This window comes from Convolutriloba macropyga, chromosome 9, assembly GCF_964194025.1.
Source record: "Convolutriloba macropyga chromosome 9, txConMacr16.3, whole genome shotgun sequence".
NCBI lineage: Eukaryota > Metazoa > Xenacoelomorpha > Acoela > Convolutidae > Convolutriloba > Convolutriloba macropyga.
This window is the reverse complement of record NC_134476.1, coordinates 19,074,937-19,095,341: the sequence shown is the minus strand read 5'-3', so window position 1 is coordinate 19,095,341 and position 20,405 is coordinate 19,074,937. Positions and strand designations below refer to the sequence as shown.

Here is a 20,405-nt window from a genome sequence, read left to right as displayed (position 1 = left end):
CAAAAGGTTTTTTTGCAGTTTTACTTGAAAAAAAAATTGAATATCTGTTAGAAACGAAAGTTTCTAACAGATTACTCTTGGTTCTGGGAGTAATATCTCCCAGAGCCAAGAGCCCTTTTATTTTTTTTGACATTTTTGTTTTATACTCCTCACGTGCGTCAATTTAAGCATGTTTTCAGGTTTCAAAGTTTCCAGGGGAGGTTTTTTTGTTTGTTTTTGGGGGAATTTCGGGATAATTTTCTTTTTTTTTAATTCTTTTTTATAAGTGTTTGAGGCAGAAGTGTGAATACGTTGTGCCTGAGCAATGCATGTTTACATGTCATACTATGTGGTAATAACCAGACATGTGGGCAAGTGTAGAAGTTTTTTTAACACTTTTATTTCAAAAAAATTTTTAATATCTGTTAGAAACGAAAGTTTCTAACAGATTACTTTTGGTTCTGGGAGTAATATCTCCCAGAGCCAAGAGCCCTTTTATTTTTTTTTGACATTTTTGTTTTTTACTCCTCACGTGCGTCAATTTAAGCATGTTTTCAGGTTTCAAAGTTTCCAGGGGAGGTTTTTTTGTTTGTTTTTGGGGGAATTTCGGGATAATTTTCTTTTTTTTAAATTTTTTTAATAAGTGTTTGAGGCAGAAGTGTGAATACGTTGTGCCTGAGCAATGCATGTTTACATGTCATACTATGTGGTAATAACCAGACATGTGGGCAAGTGTAGAAGTTTTTTTTAACACTTTTATTTCAAAAAAAAATTTTAATATCTGTTAGAAACGGAAGTTTCTAACAGATTACTCTTGGTTTTGGGAGCAATATCTCCCAGAGCCAAGAGCCCTTTTATTTTTTTTTGACATTTTTGTTTTTTACTCCTCACGTGCGTCAATTTAAGCATGTTTTCAGGTTTCAAAGTTTCCAGGGGAGGTTTTTTTGTTTGTTTTTGGGGGAATTTCGGGTTAATTTTCTTTTTTTTAACTCTTTTTTATAAGTGTTTGATGCAGAAGTGTAAATGTGTTGTACCTGAGCAATGCATGTTTCAGTGACATACTATGCAGGAATAGCCAGCCGTGTTCAAAAGGTTTTTTTGCAGTTTTACTTGAAAAAAAAATTGAATATCTGTTAGAAACGAAAGTTTCTAACAGATTACTCTTGGTTCTGGGAGCAATATCTCCCAGAGCCAAGAGCCCTTTTATTTTTTTTTGACATTTCTGTTTTCTACTCCTCACGTGCGTCATTTTAAGCATGTTTTCGGGTTTCGAAGTTTCCAGGGGAGGATTTTTCGTTTGTTTTTGGGGGAATTTCGGGATAATTTTCTTTTTTTTTAATTCTTTTTTATAAGTGTTTGAGGCAGAAGTGTGAATACGTTGTGCCTGAGCAATGCATGTTTACATGTCATACTATGTGGTAATAACCAGACATGTGGGCAAGTGTAGAAGTTTTTTTTAACACTTTTATTTCAAAAAAAAATTTTAATATCTGTTAGAAACGAAAGTTTCTAACAGATTACTCTTGGTTCTGGGAGTAATATCTCCCAGAGCCAAGAGCCCTTTTTTTTTTTTTTACATTTTTGTTTTTTACTCCTCACGTGCGTCAATTTAAGCATGTTTTCAGGTTTCAAAGTTTCCAGGGGAGGTTTTTTTGTTTGTTTTTGGGGGAATTTCGGGATAATTTTCTTTTTTTTAACTCTTTTTTATAAGTGTTTGATGCAGAATTGTAAATGTGTTGTACCTGAGCAATGCATGTTTCAGTGACATACTATGCAGGAATAGCCAGCCGTGTTCAAAAGGTTTTTTTGCAGTTTTACTTGAAAAAAAAATTGAATATCTGTTAGAAACGAAAGTTTCTAACAGATTACTCTTGGTTCTGGGAGCATTATCTCCCAGAGCCAAGAGCCCTTTTATTTTTTTTTGACATTTCTGTTTTCTACTCCTCACGTGCGTCATTTTAAGCATGTTTTCGGGTTTCGAAGTTTCCAGGGGAGGATTTTTCGTTTGTTTTTGGGGGAAATTCGGGATAATTTTCTTTTTTTTTTAATTCTTTTTTATAAGTGTTTGAGGCAGAAGTGTGAATACGTTGTGCCTGAGCAATGCATGTTTACATGTCATACTATGTGGTAATAACCAGACATGTGGGCAAGTGTAGAAGTTTTTTTTAACACTTTTACTTCAAAAAAAAATTTAATATCTGTTAGAAACGAAAGTTTCTAACAGATTACTCTTGGTTCTGGGAGTAATATCTCCCAGAGCCAAGAGCCCTTTTATTTTTTTTTGACATTTTTGTTTTTTACTCCTCACGTGCGTCAATTTAAGCATGTTTTCAGGTTTCAAAGTTTCCAGGGGAGGTTTTTTTGTTTGTTTTTGGGGGAATTTCGGGATAATTTTCTTTTTTTTAATTCTTTTTTATAAGTGTTTGAGGCAGAAGTGTGAATACGTTGTGCCTGAGCAATGCATGTTTACATGTCATACTATGTGGTAATAACCAGACATGTGGGCAAGTGTAGAAGTTTTTTTTAACACTTTTATTTCAAAAAAAATTTTAGTATCTGTTAGAAACGAAAGTTTCTAACAGATTACTCTTGGTTCTGGGAGCAATATCTCCCAGAGCCAAGAGCCCTTTTATTTTTTTTTGACATTTTTGTTTTTTACTCCTCACGTGCGTCAATTTAAGCATGTTTTCGGGTTTCGAAGTTTCCAGGGGAGGATTTTTCGTTTGTTTTTGGGGGAATTTCGGGATAATTTTCTTTTTTTTTTTAATTCTTTTTATAAGTGTTTGAGGCAGAAGTGTGAATACGTTGTGCCTGAGCAATGCATGTTTACATGTCAAACTATGTGGTAATAACCAGACATGTGGGCAAGTGTAGAAGTTTTTTTTTAACACTTTTATTTCAAAAAAAATTTTAATATCTGTTAGAAACGAAAGTTTCTAACAGATTACTCTTGGTTCTGGGAGTAATATCTCCCAGAGCCAAGAGCCCTTTTATTTTTTTTGACATTTTTGTTTTTTACTCCTCACGTGCGTCAATTTAAGCTTGTTTTCAGGTTTCAAAGTTTCCAGGGGAGGTTTTTTTGTTTGTTTTTGGGGGAATTTCGGGATAATTTTCTTTTTTTTAATTCTTTTTTATAAGTGTTTGAGGCAGAAGTGTGAATACGTTGTGCCTGAGCAATGCATGTTTACATTTCATACTATGTGGTAATAACCAGACATGTGGGCAAGTGTAGAAGTTTTTTTTAACACTTTTATTTCAAAAAAAATTTTAATATCTGTTAGAAACGAAAGTTTCTAACAGATTGCTCTTGGTTCTGGGAGTAATATCTCCCAGAGCCAAGAGCCCTTTTATTTTTTTTGACATTTTTGTTTTTTACTCCTCACGTGCGTCAATTTAAGCATGTTTTCAGGTTTCAAAGTTTCCAGGGGAGGTTTTTTTGTTTGTTTTTGGGGGAATTTCGGGATAATTTTCTTTTTTTTTAATTCTTTTTTATAAGTGTTTGAGGCAGAAGTGTGAATACGTTGTGCCTGAGCAATGCATGTTTACATGTCATACTATGTGGTAATAACCAGACATGTGGGCAAGTGTAGAAGTTTTTTTTAACACTTTTATTTCAAAAAAAAATTTTTAATATCTGTTAGAAACGAAAGTTTCTAACAGATTACTCTTGGTTCTGGGAGCAATATCTCCCAGAGCCAAGAGCCCTTTTATTTTTTTTGACACTTTTGTTTTTTACTCCTCACGTGCGTCAATTTAAGCATGTTTTCGGGTTTCGAAGTTTCCAGTGGAGGATTTTTCGTTTGTTTTTGGGGGAATTTCGGGATAATTTTCTTTTTTTTTAATTCTTTTTTATAAGTGTTTGAGGCAGAAGTGTGAATACGTTGTGCCTGAGCAATGCATGTTTACATGTCATACTATGTGGTAATAACCAGACATGTGGGCAAGTGTAGAAGTTTTTTTTAACACTTTTATTTCAAAAAAAATTTTAATATCTGTTAGAAACGAAAGTTTCTAACAGATTACTCTTGGTTCTGGGAGTAATATCTCCCAGAGCCAAGAGCCCTTTTATTTTTTTTTTGACATTTTTGTTTTTTACTCCTCACGTGCGTCAATTTAAGCATGTTTTCAGGTTTCAAAGTTTCCAGGGGAGGTTTTTTGTTTGTTTTTGGGGGAATTTCGGGATAATTTTCTTTTTTTTAATTCTTTTTTATAAGTGTTTGAGGCAGAAGTGTGAATACGTTGTGCCTGAGCAATGCATGTTTACATGTCATACTATGTGGTAATAACCAGACATGTGGGCAAGTGTAGAAGTTTTTTTTAACACTTTTATTTCAAAAAAAAATTTTAATATCTGTTAGAAACGAAAGTTTCTAACAGATTACTCTTGGTTCTGGGAGCAATATCTCCCAGAGCCAAGAGCCCTTTTATTTTTTTTTGACATTTTTGTTTTTTTACTCCTCACGTGCGTCAATTTAAGCATGTTTTCAGGTTTCAAAGTTTCCAGGGGAGGTTTTTTTGTTTGTTTTTGGGGGAATTTCGGGATAATTTTCTTTTTTTAAATTCTTTTTTATAAGTGTTTGGTGCAGAAGTGTAAATGTGTTGTACCTGAGCAATGCATGTTTCAGTGACATACTATGCAGGAATAGCCAGCCGTGTTCAAAAGGTTTTTTTGCAGTTTTACTTGAAAAAAAATTGAATATCTGTTAGAAACGAAAGTTTCTAACAGATTACTCTTGGTTCTGGGAGTAATATCTCCCAGAGCCAAGAGCCCTTTTATGTTTTTTTTTGACATTTTTGTTTTTTACTCCTCGCGTGCGTCAATTTAAGCATGTTTTCAGGTTTCAAAGTTTCCAGGGGAGGTTTTTTTGTTTTTTTTGGGGGGAATTTCGGGATAATTTTCTTTTTTTTTATACTTTTTTATAAGTGTTTGAGGCAGAAGTGTGAATACGTTGTGCCTGAGCAATGCATGTTTACATGTCATACTATGAGGTAATAACCAGACATGTGGGCAAGTGTAGAAGTTTTTTTAACACTTTTATTTCAAAAAAAAAATTTTAATATCTGTTAGAAACGAAAGTTTCTAACAGATTACTCTTGGTTCTGGGAGTAATATCTCCCAGAGCCAAGAGCCCTTTTATTTTTTTTTGACATTTTTGTTTTTTACTCCTCACGTGCGTCAATTTAAGCATGTTTTCAGGTTTCAAAGTTTCCAGGGGAGGTTTTTTTGTTTGTTTTTGGGGGAATTTCGCGATAATTTTCTTTTTTTTTTTAATTCTTTTTTATAAGTGTTTGAGGCAGAAGTGTGAATACGTTGTGCCTGAGCAATGCAAGTTTACATGTCATACTATGTGGTAATAACCAGACATGTGGGCAAGTGTAGAAGTTTTTTTTAACACTTTTATTTCAAAGAAAAATTTTAATATCTGTTAGAAACGAAAGTTTCTAACAGATTACTCTTGGTTCTGGGAGTAATATCTCCCAGAGCCAAGAGCCCTTTTATTTTTTTTTGACATTTTTGTTTTATACTCCTCACGTGCGTCAATTTAAGCATGTTTTCAGGTTTCAAAGTTTCCAGGGGAGGTTTTTTTGTTTGTTTTTGTGGGAATTTCGGGATAAATTTCTTTTTTTTTTATACTTTTTTATAAGTGTTTGAGGCAGAAGTGTGAATACGTTGTGCCTGAGCAATGCATGTTTACATGTCATACTATGAGGTAATAACCAGACATGTGGGCAAGTGTAGAAGTTTTTTTAACACTTTTATTTCAAAAAAAAATTTTAATATCTGTTAGAAACGAAAGTTTCTAACAGATTACTCTTGGTTCTGGGAGTAATATCTCCCAGAGCCAAGAGCCCTTTTATTTTTTTTTGACATTTTTGTTTTTTACTCCTCACGTGCGTCAGTTTAAGCATGTTTTCAGGTTTCAAAGTTTCCAGGGGAGGTTTTTTTGTTTGTTTTTGGGGGAATTTCGGGATAATTTTCTTTTTTTTTTAATTCTTTTTTATAAGTGTTTGATGCAGAAGTGTAAATGTGTTGTACCTGAGCAATGAATGTTTCAGTGACATACTATGCAGGAATAGCCAGCCGTGTTCAAAAGGTTTTTTTTGCAGTTTTACTTGAAAAAAAATTGAATATCTGTTAGAAACGAAAGTTTCTAACAGATTACTCTTGGTTCTGGGAGTAATATCTCCCAGAGCCAAGAGCCCTTTTATTTTTTTTGACATTTTTGTTTTTTACTCCTCACGTGCGTCAGTTTAAGCATGTTTTCAGGTTTCAAAGTTTCCAGGGGAGGTTTTTTTGTTTGTTTTTGGGGGAATTTCGGGATAATTTTCTTTTTTTTTAATTCTTTTTTATAAGTGTTTGATGCAGAAGTGTAAATGTGTTGTACCTGAGCAATGAATGTTTCAGTGACATACTATGCAGGAATAGCCAGCCGTGTTCAAAAGGTTTTTTTTGCAGTTTTACTTGAAAAAAAATTGAATATCTGTTAGAAACGAAAGTTTCTAACAGATTACTCTTGGTTCTGGGAGTAATATCTTCCAGAGCCAAGAGCCCTTTTATTTTTTTTGACATTTCTGTTTTCTACTCCTCACGTGCGTCATTTTAAGCATGTTTTCGGGTTTCGAAGTTTCCAGGGGAGGATTTTTCGTTTGTTTTTGGGGGAATTTCGGGATAATTTGCTTGTTTTTAAGCTTTTTTGGCTAAGTGTTTGAGGCAGAAGTGTGAATACGTTCGGCCTGAGCAATGCATGTTTACATGACATACTATGTGGTAATAACCAGACATGTGGGCAAGTGTAGAAGTTTTTTGTAACACTTTTATTTCAAAACAAAAATTTTAATATCTGTTAGAAACGAAAGTTTCTAACAGATTACTCTTGGTTCTGGGAGTAATATCTCCCAGAGCCAAGAGCCCTTTTATTTTTTTTTAACATTTTTGTTTTTTACTCCTCACGTGCGTCAATTTAAGCATGTTTTTATGTTTCGAAGTTTTCAGGGGAGGTTTTTTTGTTTGTTTTTGGGGGAATTTCGGGATAATTTTCTCTTTTTTAATTCTTTTTTATAAGTGTTTGATGCAGAAGTGTAAATGTGTTGTACCTGAGCAATGCATGTTTCAGTGACATACTATGCAGGAATAGCCAGCCGTGTTCAAAAGGTTTTTTTTGCAGTTTTACTTGAAAAAAAATTGAATATCTGTTAGAAACGAAAGTTTCTAACAGATTACTCTTGGTTCTGGGAGTAATATCTTCCAGAGCCAAGAGCCCTTTTATTTTTTTCGACATTTCTGTTTTCTACTCCTCACGTGCGTCATTTTAAGCATGTTTTCGGGTTTCGAAGTTTCCAGGGGAGGATTTTTCGTTTGTTTTTGGGGGAATTTCGGGATAATTTGCTTGTTTTTAAGCTTTTTTGGCTAAGTGTTTGAGGCAGAAGTGTGAATACGTTCGGCCTGAGCAATGCATGTTTACATGACATACTATGTGGTAATAACCAGACATGTGGGCAAGTGTAGAAGTTTTTTGTAACACTTTTATTTCAAAAAAAAAAATTTTAATATCTGTTAGAAACGAAAGTTTCTAACAGATTACTCTTGGTTCTGGGAGTAATATCTCCCAGAGCCAAGAGCCCTTTTATTTTTTTTAACATTTTTGTTTTTTACTCCTCACGTGCGTCAATTTAAGCATGTTTTTATGTTTCAATCTTTTCAGGGGAGGTTTTTTTGTTTGTTTTTGGGGGAATTTCGGGATAATTTTCTCTTTTTTAATTCTTTTTTATAAGTGTTTGATGCAGAAGTGTAAATGTGTTGTACCTGAGCAATGCATGTTTCAGTGACATACTATGCAGGAATAGCCAGCCGTGTTCAAAAGGTTTTTTTGCAGTTTTACTTGAAAAAAAATTGAATATCTGTTACAGGTTTCGAAGTTTCCAGGGGAGGTTTTTTGTTTGTTTTTGGGGAAATTTCGGGATAATTTGCTTTTTTTAAAGCTTTTTTTGCTAAGTGTTTGATGCAGAAGTGTGAATGTGTTGTACCTGAGCAATGCATGTTTCAGTGACATACTATGCAGGAACAACCAGCCGTGTTCAAAAAGTTTTTTTGCAGTTTTACTTGAAAAAAAAAATGAATGTCTGTTAGAAACGAAAGTTTCTTACTTGGATCCCTGTAAATGGCGTTTTGTTTTTTTCAGCCGTTTTCGAGAAATTGGCCAGGACACATACCCCCATTTTGACCAATTCGTGTCCGGTACATTTCGTGTATGTCCATGTTAGACCAACAAAAAAGACGAATTTAGCCCCAAGTTTTAGTTCTTTAGACTCCACTGATAATGAGGATTCTCCCCATATATGTTTTCTAGGGCGTTTTCCGTAGTTTAGATGGTCAATTTTTGGTCTGCAAGTCACCTCTCCTCGTTTCTGACGAGATTGGTACGGTACCTCAATTTTGCAATATCTCCTCGTAGAATGGACCGATTTGGTTGATTTTTTGACATAACGCGTATCTTAAGGAGTACTGTTGTTGGTCCCAGTTTGTTTGTTTTTAGTTCGGCCAGTTTTGAAATATTGACTATTAAAGATACCACCATTTTGACCTGTTGAAACAGGAGAACTGACCCTGTGACTTTACGGGGATTACAGTAAGACAGACCTTTGGCCTCCCTCAATCCCGCCAGTACGTTCTCCTCCTTCCAGTTACAGAGTTCGTGTCACAAAATGGTAAATCATTATGTGAAATTGTTTTTTTTTATATTTATATAATACTATTATTCTAAGGTGAGGGCCTCGGGCCCGCATGAGGTGCACCACCCCCCCCTGCCCCGTTGAGACGCCGGTTAGTCGGTTCCCCCCCGCTGGGATTTTGTGCACCTCATGTTGGGGACGTAGTTTACGTGCGGTCGGTTTTTTGGGCTCTCTTAAGAGGTCTGTTTGGTCTGGCCCACGGTCTGAACAACGGTCTGGCCGTTGGTCTGGACAACGGCCTGGCCATGGTTCTGTTCGGTCTGGCCAATGGTCTGGAGAAAGTCTGCTCAGTGCGGCCAATGGAGTATCACATGTGTATCTAGAGTGTAAAACAGAAAGAATTTTTGCTATAGCTTGCCTAGGAAAAAAGTTAGTTTTTCATACGGAAATTTGCAATTATTTCAAATAAATAATTTTAAAAATATGGCTTTTTGATCGGGTCAAGGAGTTGTCCAAACGGAACCAAACTCGGTATGGAGTATCTCCAGTGTATGTAGAGTCTAAAACAAAAAGAATTTTTGCTATAGCTTGCCTGAGAAAAAAGTTAGTTTTTCATACGGAAATTTGCAATTATTTCAAATAAATAATTTTCAAAATATGGCTTTTTGATCGGGTCAAGGAGTTGTACAAATGGAACCAAACTCGGTATGGAGTATCTCCAGTGTATTTAGACTCTAAAACAAAAAGAATTTTTGCTATAGATTGCCTAGGAAAATAGTTAGTTTTTCATACGGAAATTTGCTATTATTTCGAATAATTTTGCGATTATAATTTTAAAAATAGGTCTTTTTGATCGGGTCAAGGAGTTGTTCAAATCAAACCAAACTCGGCATGGAGTATCCCATGTGTACCTAGAGTGTAAAACAAAAAGAATTTATGCTATAGCTTGCCTAGGAAAAAAGTTAGTTTTTCATACGGAAATTTGCAATTATTTCAAATAAATAATTTTAAAAATATGGCTTTTTTATCGGGTCAAGGAGTTGTCCAAATGGAACCAAACTCGATATGGAGTATCTCCAGTGTATGTAGAGTCTAAAACAAAAAGAATTTTTGCTATAGATTGCCTGGGAAAAAGTTAGTTTTTCATACGGAAATTTGCTATTATTTCGAATAATTTTGCGATTATAATTTTAAAAATAGGTCTTTTTGATCGGTTCAAGGAGTTGTTCAAATCAAACCGAACTCGGCATGGAGTATCCCATGTGTACCTAGAAGGTAAAACAAAAAGAATTTATGCTATTGCTTGCCTAGAAAAAAAGTTAGCTTTTCATACGGAAATTTGCAATTATTTCAAATAAATAATTTTAAAAATATGGCTTTTTGATCGGGTCAAGGAGTTGTCCAAATGGAACCAAACTCGATATGGAGTATCTCCAGTGTATGTAGAGTCTAAAACAAAAAGAATTTTTGCTATAGCTATGCATGTTTCAGTGACATACTATGCAGGAATAGCCAGCCGTGTTCAAAAGGTTTTTTTGCAGTTTTACTTGAAAAAAAATTGAATATCTGTTACAGGTTTCGAAGTTTCCAGGGGAGGTTTTTTGTTTGTTTTTGGGGAAATTTCGGGATAATTTGCTTTTTTTAAAGCTTTTTTTTGCTAAGTGTTTGATGCAGAAGTGTGAATGTGTTGTACCTGAGCAATGCATGTTTCAGTGACATACTATGCAGGAACAACCAGCCGTGTTCAAAAAGTTTTTTTGCAGTTTTACTTGAAAAAAAATTTGAATGTCTGTTAGAAACGAAAGTTTCTAACAGACTACTCTTGGTTCTGGGAGTAATATCTCCCAGAGCCAAGAGCCCTTTTATTTTTTTGACATTTCTGTTTTTTAACTCCTCACGTGCGTCAATTTAAGCATGTTTACAGGTTTCGAAGTTTCCAGGGGAGGTTTTTTGTTTGTTTTTGGGGAAATTTCGGGATAATTTGCTTTTTTTAAAGCTTTTTTTGCTAAGTGTTTGATGCAGAAGTGTGAATGTGTTGTACCTGAGCAATGCATGTTTCAGTGACATACTATGCAGGAACAACCAGCCGTGTTCAAAAAGTTTTTTTGCAGTTTTACTTGAAAAAAAATTTGAATGTCTGTTAGAAACGAAAGTTTCTAACAGACTACTCTTGGTTCTGGGAGTAATATCTCCCAGAGCCAAGAGCCCTTTTATTTTTTTGACAATTCTGTTTTTTAACTCCTCACGTGCGTCAATTTAAGCATGTTTACAGGTTTCGAGGTTTCCAGGGGAGGTTTTCTGTTTGTTTTTGGGGGAATTTCGGGATAATTTGCTTTTTTTAAAGCTTTTTTGGCTAAGTGTTTGAGGCAGAAGTGTGAATACGTTGTGCCTGAGCAATCCTTGTTTACATGACATACTTTGCGGTAACAACCAGACATGTGGGCAAGTGTAGAAGTTTTTTTTAACACTTTTATTTCAAAAAAAAAATTTAATATCTGTTAGAAACGAAAGTTTCTAACAGATTACTCTTGTTCTGGGATCAATATCTCCCAGAACCAAGAGCCCTTTTATTTATTTTTCACATTTTTGATTTTTACTCCTCACGTGCGTCATTTTAAGCATGTTTTCAGGTATCGAAGTTTCCTCGGGAGTAATTGTTCTTTGTTTTTGGGGGAATTTTGGGATAATTTACGCTTTTTTGAGCTTTTTTGCTAAGTTCCAATGCATGTTTAAGTGACATACTATGCAGGAATAACCAGCCGTATTCAGAAAATTTTTTTGCGCTTTTTAGCCAAACCCCTGTAAATCCCGGTAGGAAACTTACTAAATCCCGAAAATCCTAGTGGGAAATTGCCTAAGTCCCGGCGATCCCGGTGAGATACTTGCAAATTCCCCGATTTTCCCAGTGGGGAATTTTAATTTTCCCGGAAATCCCAATGGGAAAATTGTGTTCCCCACTTTTCCCATTGGGAAAAACCGAGAACTTGCCTATACTTACTTAATCTTGCATATCCCAAAAATTTCCCACTTGAATTTCCCGGTGGGAAATGTTAGAAAAAAAGCGGGAAGAAAATGGGAACTTGCCAAAATTTTCGAGAAACGGTGCAACGGGTGGTTTCCATGGAAGAAGAAGTGCACGGTGTCTTTACAGAACAGGATAGGTTCAAGAACATTCCTAAATGAGGTGAAACAATAAACAGCTTTAAGGCACAAGAATCAATATAATTATACAAAGCGCAGTTAAGGGCACTGATTGTATGACTTTATCCAATTCTAATGTTTGCGAAACGTTGCTGTTTTTGCAGAGAAGTAATTGTCAATTAAAACTTATATTGATTAACTAAAACGAACGTTTTCGAACATTGCGTTCATCGTCAGGTTTAAAAATTAAATGAAATCATTTACAAAGTATATAAACTTGTCTTTGACTATAATTCTAAAAAATGAGTTAAAATAACATCGAATTTTTGAAATTATTTACAGTTAAAATCACATTTACAACATTTTATTTAAACTTATTACACTAAAATCAATTCATTTTATATTCCGAATTTTATGAAAATTCCGGGTATAGTGCTTTCTATTCCTGAAATGGCTGCTGTTTTTGTTACAATTGCATTGAAACTTGATGTTTTCTGTTTTGTCAGCATCTTTATGTTCAATTCATGTTTTTTGAAATATAAGTTGACGTTTTTCGGGAAGATCGTTTTGGCTTTGATAAACAGCAGCATAGAAGAGTATTCTAGGCAGGCTTCCGGATATTTTATGATTTTGCTGGAGCCTTGTATAATGTTTTTGTGGGTTACGAACTAATGAAAGCATCAAATTCTCGTGCTCAATATCTATTGGTTAAATTTTTTTCACTCAATTTGTTGCTGGTGGACTATACCTAATTCGTTTTAACATGTAAGTGGCTTAAATGAGAAATAAAATCAAATGGTTTGATTACATATAGTGTAATCAAAGCATTTGAAGCAGCATGGAGTTTTTTTTATTGTTTACTCCTTTTGCGATTAGATTCGGTCAGTAATAGTAAAGTATCTTTGGTTGAAAACTTTGAATTTACAAAAAAGTATCGGTTAACCAATATAGGTCCAATGAAAGTTGATGAGAATCCACCGCTGGATCGGAGGAAAACTCGGTTTTAGGCTCTCGGTGTTTAAAAAAGTTTGGATCACTGCCCTTGATAGAGCGTCCTTTTAAGAAAATTTATTATGCATCTTACTTTCAAACATATTTCATCGTCAAGCAAAAACGAGAATGCTTGAGCATTGTAATGAGTTAGGTTAATACCTTCACTCAGGGAAACTAAGATATTTCACTCCCTCGTGATCAGTTATTTTTCAGATTATCGATCAAAATGATCAACGAAACAGTTTTGGCTGGAGAATGTGTCAGCTACGATGAGGGAGATGTTGCTGGACCCGGGTTTGCTTTCGTAAACGGCGAAATGAGGTGTCATAATAGTGGAATTTGCAAAAAGACGAAAAATGTGCTTTGGGTTGACTACGCGCAGAGAAAGGCAGGTATTTGGCCTTTTTTCTGTTTATCAGCAGTGAACAATAATTTTGTGTCATAATAAGTCTTTCTAGGGTGGGCAGATTTACTCATGTCTCAAAATTTAATTTTTTTTATTGTTGCTCCACTGATCGACTTTCTAACGAAAGATGTCTCTGCTTCACTTATAAACCTTCCTGTAAAAGATTCCAATAGAAACGACAATTATCATGTTGTAAACCTTATTTTACTTTTTGAACTGTTGCCTGATTTAACTTTATTTTTTATTCATAAAATACTCCGTTAATATAACGTTTACTGAATTTGCACCGAATTTTGTGATCTTGCAAAATACATGTTGATGGCGGCATTCGTTTGTATGATTAGGGGAAATAGGTACCGTTATCAAGAATAATGGATTTACCAAGTTTGAATGGTTTTTTAGTATGCTGCACAGAAGGGAGATGAAATAGTCGGTATCGTTCTCGGCAAAATGGTAGATGCGTTCAAAATTGACATCGGATGCGGGGAATCTGCAATGCTGAACGTTTTGAGCTTCGAAGGTGCTACAAAAAGGAGTTATCCAGATTTGAAGGTAAGATTCGATGCTAATGCTCAGTTTACCGCCTTTTTTGTAAGTGATTTTTTTCCAAACAATTGAGTTGAACGTGCTAACCGATGTAACTCTGAAATATAAGTGATGTCATCGAGTATAAAAGAATTAAACAAGAGTAATTATGGGAATTGAAACTTTGAAGGTAACCTTCCCCAGCCGGAGCTGAGCGTTATCATACTCTGTAGCTGTATGTTGCTAAAAAGGGCTCAGTATAGTGCGTTCGCACGTTATGATTAAAGTCAAAATAATAGAGGGTAGATGAAAAAATAAGGGGCTTTAAAATTGATGTATTCTCGAATTAAGACAGACATAAACCTTAGAACTCCGACGCTTAATTTATCCATAAAATCACCTGTTGAAATTATTTATTACCAACATCAATAATTTTGCGGAAAAGCAGAAAACGGACATTTTAAGAAACTCAAAAACTTAGTTGAAAATTAGTGGCGTCAATGTTAAAAATAACACACGCTCGTATTATAACGAAAATCAATATTTCAACAACAAACAATTTCAAAGTAAAAAAAGGCAAGAACTATTGACCTCAGACAATACAAAATTCAACCAAAATCATAGATTATTGACTGAAAACAATATATGCCTTAATTTTTTTAAATAATGCTGCATTAAAAAGCCCAATGATAGCTGTCAGTGATGAGGCTGAATGAGAAGTATCCAAATAGAGGCAAAACCCAAAAATTCACGAGGTGAACGAAAGGTATCAGAGCCATAAAAACCAGAAAAGAAAATTGAGATAAAGGTGCACTGATGCCTCCTTTGGAGACCAATAGTCCTATTATTAGTTACCTTAGTTAATGATCAAAGGGAAGAATACAGGTAAAACTCTAAAATTTCGTCAAAATGTTTACCGGACCTTTGGGTCAAAATCATTAACTAATATGCTGTTCTGTTACATGACACTTTACCCAATGCCATTATACCCAATTCACATTGATATTTTCGTTCCATAATCCGAGTACTAATTAGCAGAAAATAGCTGTTACACGTATGATTTAACAATCGTGTATGTTAATCCCATGTTCGGTTGTGATAATTCCATATCAAGTCTCACGGGCCTGTGAGGCATGGCCATGGCCATTAATTATGTTAAAACATACGGGTAATAACGACTGCTAATTTGTTTTCGGATTATTGAACGAAAATATCAAAGTACATTGGGTATAATGGCATTGGGTTTATTGGCATTGGGTATAATTGCATTGGCCATTATGGCAATGAGTAATTTGTCCTGACACCTGCTGTTCAAAGAAAAAGTTATTTAGGTTCATTCATTTTTTAAATCGTCAGTGGGACTTCTTTAATGACAGAAAAACAAAATCACGCAACAAACGAGTGTAACCGAAAAATCAATTTGTTTCATTGAAACATAGTCAAAACCACAAAATTTGTTTGCTCTCCCTTGATCGATTTGCACAATATCCTCTATTCACCATTAGATTGCATGTATCAGCTTTCAAAGTATTTGAACAAAATCAAGAGAAAAAAGAAAACAGCAGTCAAATTGCCGTACGTGAAAAATTCTCTGAAAACCGAAAATGAATCGTATAGACAGTTAATCAGTGTAAAGTGATTACAATTAATCTATTACTGTAAAATGCCGAATCTTAACTAAAATTTTTACAAGAATTTACATTTCTAAGCTCGATGAGTTTTCTAATGTATGTTGCTAAAAGGGGCTCAGTATAGTGCGTTCGCACGTAATGATTAAAAAAGTCAAAATAATAGGGGGTAGATGAAAAAATAAGGGGCTTAAAAATTGATGTATTCTTGAAGTAAGACAGACATATAAACCTTTGAGGTTAATATCAATCTTGTTGTTTTTCGCTTGAATGAACATATATAGAATTGATTTGCACATTCCACTATTAGCTGAAAAAAATCAATATTAGTGCAATTTCTTGATCAAGTAAAACAACGATTTGGTCAAGTAAACGCCTAAACTTGTCAAACAGAAAAAAATAAAATTCTGAGTTTATCTTAATTAAATGTTGAAACCAAACGTCAAACATCGAGATCCTTCAAGAAATAAAACTTTATGATAATCACCTCGGTGCAGCCTTATTTCAGTTGTTTAGATTTTGCATTCTGAATTATGATGCTCCGAAAAATTTATCGAGTGGCCAAAAAATGCATGCGCAGTAAGAAGAGAAATTGAGAAGCAGGGTGTTAGAACTCAGACGCTTAATTTATCCATAGGATCACCTGTTGAAATTATTTAAACTATTCATCACCAACATCAATAATTTTGCGGAAAAGCAGAAAACGGACATTAAGATATTCAAAAACTTCGTTGAAAATTAGTGGCGTCAAATTTAAAATTAACACACGCTCATATTATAACGAAAATCAATATTTCAAGAACAAACATTTTCAAAGTAAAAAAGGCAAGAACTATTGACCTCAGACAATACAAAATTCAACCAAAATCATAAATTATTGACTGAAAACAATATATGCCTTAATTTTTTTAAAATAATGCTGCATTAAGAAGCGGAATGATAGCTGTCAGTGATGAGGCTGAATGAGAAGTATCCAAATAGAGGCAAAACCCAAAAATTCACGAGGTGCACGAAAGGTATCAGGGCCATAAAAACCAGAAAAGATGAAAATTGCGATAAATGCGCACTGATGCCTCCTTTGAGAGACCAATAGTCCTCTCATTAGTTAACTTAGTTAATGATCAGAACTCAAAGGGAAGAATACAGGTAAAACTCTTTTAAACAATTTTTAACGGACCTTTGGGTCAAAATCATTAACTAATATGGTGTTTGATTACATGACAATTTACCCAATGCCATTATACCCAATGCCAAATTACCCAATGCCATTATACGCATTTCACATTGATATTTTCTTTCCATAATCCGAGTACTTATTAGCAGAAAATAGCTGTTACACGTATGATTTAACAATCGTGTAATTTAATCACATGTTCGGTTGTGATAATTCCATATCAAGTCTCACGGGCCGGTGAGGCATGGTCATGGCCATTAATTATGTTAAAATATACGAGTAATAACGACTGCTAATTTGTTTTCGGATTATTGAACGAAAATATCAAAGTACATTTGGTATAATGGCATTGGGTTTATTGGCATTGGGTATAATGGCATTGGGCATTATAGCATTGGGTAATTTGTCCTGACACCTGCTGTTCAAAGAAAAAGTTATTTAGGTTCATTCATTTTTTAAATCGTCAGTGGGACTTCTTTAATGACAGAAAAACGAAATCACGCAACAAACGAGTGTAACCGAAAAATCAATTTGTTTCATTGAAACATATAGTCAAAACCACAAAATTTGTTTGCTCTCCCTTGATCGATTTGCACAATATCCTCTATTCACCATTAGATTGCATGTATCAGCTTTCAAAGTGTTTGAACAAAATCAAGAGAAAAAAGAAAACAGCAGTCAAATTGCCGTACGTGAAAAATTCTCTGAAAACCGAAAATGAATCGTATAGACAGTTAATCAGTGTAAAATGATTAATATCACTCTATTATTGTAAAATGCCGAATCTTAACTAAAATTTTTACAAGAATTTACATTTCTAAGCTCGATTAGTTTTCTAATGTATGTTGCTAAAAGGGGCTCAGTATAGTGCGTTCGCACGTAATGATTAAAAAAGTCAAAATAATAGGGGGTAGATGAAAAAATAAGGGGCTTAAAAATTGATGTATTCTTGAAGTAAGACAGACATATAAACCTTTGAGGTTAATATCAATCTTGTTGTTTTTCGCTAGAATGAACATATATAGAATTGATTTGCACATTCCACTTTTAGCTGAAAAAAATCAATATTAGTGCAATTTCTTGATCAAATAAAACAACGATTTGGTCAAGTAAACGCCTAAACTTGTCAAACAGAAAAAAATAAAATTCTGAGTTTATCTTAATTAAATGTTGAAACCAAACGTCAAACATCGAGATCCTTCAAGAAATAAAGCCTTATGATAATCACCTTGGTGCAGCCTTATTTCAGTTGTTTAGATTTTGCATTCTGAATTATGATGCTCCGAAAAATTTATCAATCGAGTGGCCAAAAAATGCATGCGCAGTAAGAAGAGAAATTGAGAAGCAGGGTGTTAGAACTCAGACGCTTAATTTATCCATAGGATCACCTGTTGAAATTATTTAAACTATTCATCACCAACATCAATAATTTTGCGGAAAAGCAGAAAACGGACATTAAGATATTCAAAAACTTCGTTGAAAATTAGTGGCGTCAAATTTAAAATTAACACACGCTCATATTATAACGAAAATCAATATTTCAAGAACAAACATTTTCAAAGTAAAAAAGGCAAGAACTATTGACCTCAGACAATACAAAATTCAACCAAAATCATAAATTATTGACTGAAAACAATTTATGCCTTAATTTTTTTAAAATAATGCTGCATTAAAAAGCCCAATGATAGCTGTCAGTGATGAGGCTGAATGAGAAGTATCCAAATAGAGGCAAAACCCAAAAATTCACGAGGTGCACGAAAGGTATCAGGGCCATAAAAACCAGAAAAGATGAAAATTGCGATAAATGTGCACTGATGCCTCCTTTGAGAGACCAATAGTCATCTCATTAGTTAACTTAGTTAATGATCAGAACTCAAAGGGAAGAATACAGGTAAAACACTTTTAAAAAATTTTTAACGGACCTTTGGGTCAAAATCATTAACTAATATGGTGTTTGATTACATGACAATTTACCCAATGCCATTATACCCAATGCCAAATTACCCAATGCCATTATACGCATTTCACATTGATATTTTCTTTCCATAATCCGAGTACTTATTAGCAGAAAATAGCTGTTACACGTATGATTTAACAATCGTGTAATTTAATCACATGTTCGGTTGTGATAATTCCATATCAAGTCTCACGGGCCGGTGAGGCATGGTCATGGCCATTAATTATGTTAAAATATACGGGTAATAACGACTGCTAATTTGTTTTCGGATTATTGAATGAAAATATCAAAGTACGATGGGTATAATGGCATTGGGTTTATTGGCATTGGGTATAATGGCATTGGGCATTATAGCATTGGGTAATTTGTCCTGACACCTGCTGTTCAAAGAAAAAGTTATTTAGGTTCGTTCATTTTTTAAATCAACAGTGGGACTTCTTAAATGAAACTTTAATGACAGAAAAACAAAATTACGCAACAAACGAGAGTAACTGAAAAATCAATTTGTTTCATTGAAATATATAGTCAAAACCACAAAATTTGTTTGCTCTCCCTTGATCGATTTGCACAATATCCTCTATTCACCATTAGATTGCATGTATCAGCTTTCAAGGCATTTGAAGAAAATCAAGAGAAAAAAGGAAACAGCAGTCAAATTGCCGTACGTGAAAAATTCTCTGAAAACCGAAAATGAATTGTATAGACATTTAATCAGTGTAAAATGATTACAATTAATCGATTATTGTAAAATGCCGAATCTTACAAAAATTTTTACAAGAATTTACAATTCTAAGTTCGATGAATTTTCTAATGATATCACTCGTGTCTTTCTATATCAAATAAATCGATCAGCTAAAATTGACTGATTAGAAAAAAACATTTGAGCATGTAGCTCCCCATTCCCCCATCCACTAAGTGGGGTTGGAACGATAATATAAGTCGGCTGAAACTAGAGAATCATGCTACTATGGCAAATTCTAAACAAACAGCAAGTAAAATACCTGAAAACAAACCAACACAGGTTAGATATACCGAGATCAGGGAATACAAATAAGCAGAGGTTTATAAGGGAGACAAATTATGACAATAAGCAGTGGTTTGAATTGTGGTTTTTCCTCTGATCTCTGTTTCAGATAGGGGACGTCGTTTTTTGCCGATTAATTTCATCCGACGCTTCATACGAGTACGAAGTTGTGTGCATAGATGGTAAAGGGAAAGCTAATGGTCTTGGTCCTTTGTCTTCCACGCAGCCATCCACTGTCATTCACACGTCTTGCAATTTTTGTAGAAGGTATAACAATGGTTAAGCTGCTCCATTGGAAAAATAATTGAATACTTAAGTCATTGCCATAAAGGGAATCAAATCCCCAGAAGCGGCAACTTCGAAAGTCTCAATACTACGACTGCAAACAATTTTTGCAAACACACTGATTAATTTTTATCACATTGGCGTTATTAAAAAAGAACAGAAGTATGTTCCCCTTCCAAAAAGTGTTGATGCGCTAGATATTCTGAAAGTGTTTATTTTAAAGCCATGAGCTGTTTCAGAATGCTGTCGGATACGTTTCCATTACTGAATGGTTTGTCTGAAATGTACAAATTTGAAATCTGTGTTGGTATCAACGGTCGCATATATATTGCCGCCTCATCCCACGGAACTCTGATGCTTGTCGCCAACACAATTTTGACTGCTGAGAATATGGATGATGCGAAAATCACAAAAATGCTTCGAAAGTTGGGAACGAAACATTTAGTTGATATTTAAAAACTATTTGGTTAAAAATTTTTTTTTCCACTGATTGGAAGTTTTGTTCAATATACGTTATAATTGAACTCTTGGATGCTCTGAGTCCTTTAGTAATATTTTTTTCACCTGGTTTTTGCTCATGCTCATAAATGCCATTGTAACTGATCGAGATTATCTTTCGCAGT

General features: G+C 34.3%; 1 protein-coding gene across 2 annotated transcripts; it reads left to right on the top strand.

Moving 5' to 3' along the window:
• Positions 1 to 12,966: 12,966 nt before the first annotated feature.
• Positions 12,967 to 20,350, top strand: LOC142346300 (exosome complex component RRP40-like). 2 transcript variants are annotated; one of them, XM_075398823.1, is made up of 4 exons: positions 12,967 to 13,171; positions 13,592 to 13,741; positions 19,607 to 19,764; positions 20,022 to 20,350. In XM_075398823.1, exons 1-4 carry the CDS (start codon positions 13,010 to 13,012, stop codon positions 20,236 to 20,238), a joined length of 687 nt encoding a protein of 228 aa, XP_075254938.1. In that variant the 5' UTR covers positions 12,967 to 13,009; the 3' UTR covers positions 20,239 to 20,350. The 2 variants fall into 2 exon arrangements, with proteins under 2 accessions (XP_075254938.1, XP_075254939.1); XM_075398824.1 differs by having other exon boundaries at positions 13,001 to 13,175.
• Positions 20,351 to 20,405: the final 55 nt, after the last annotated feature.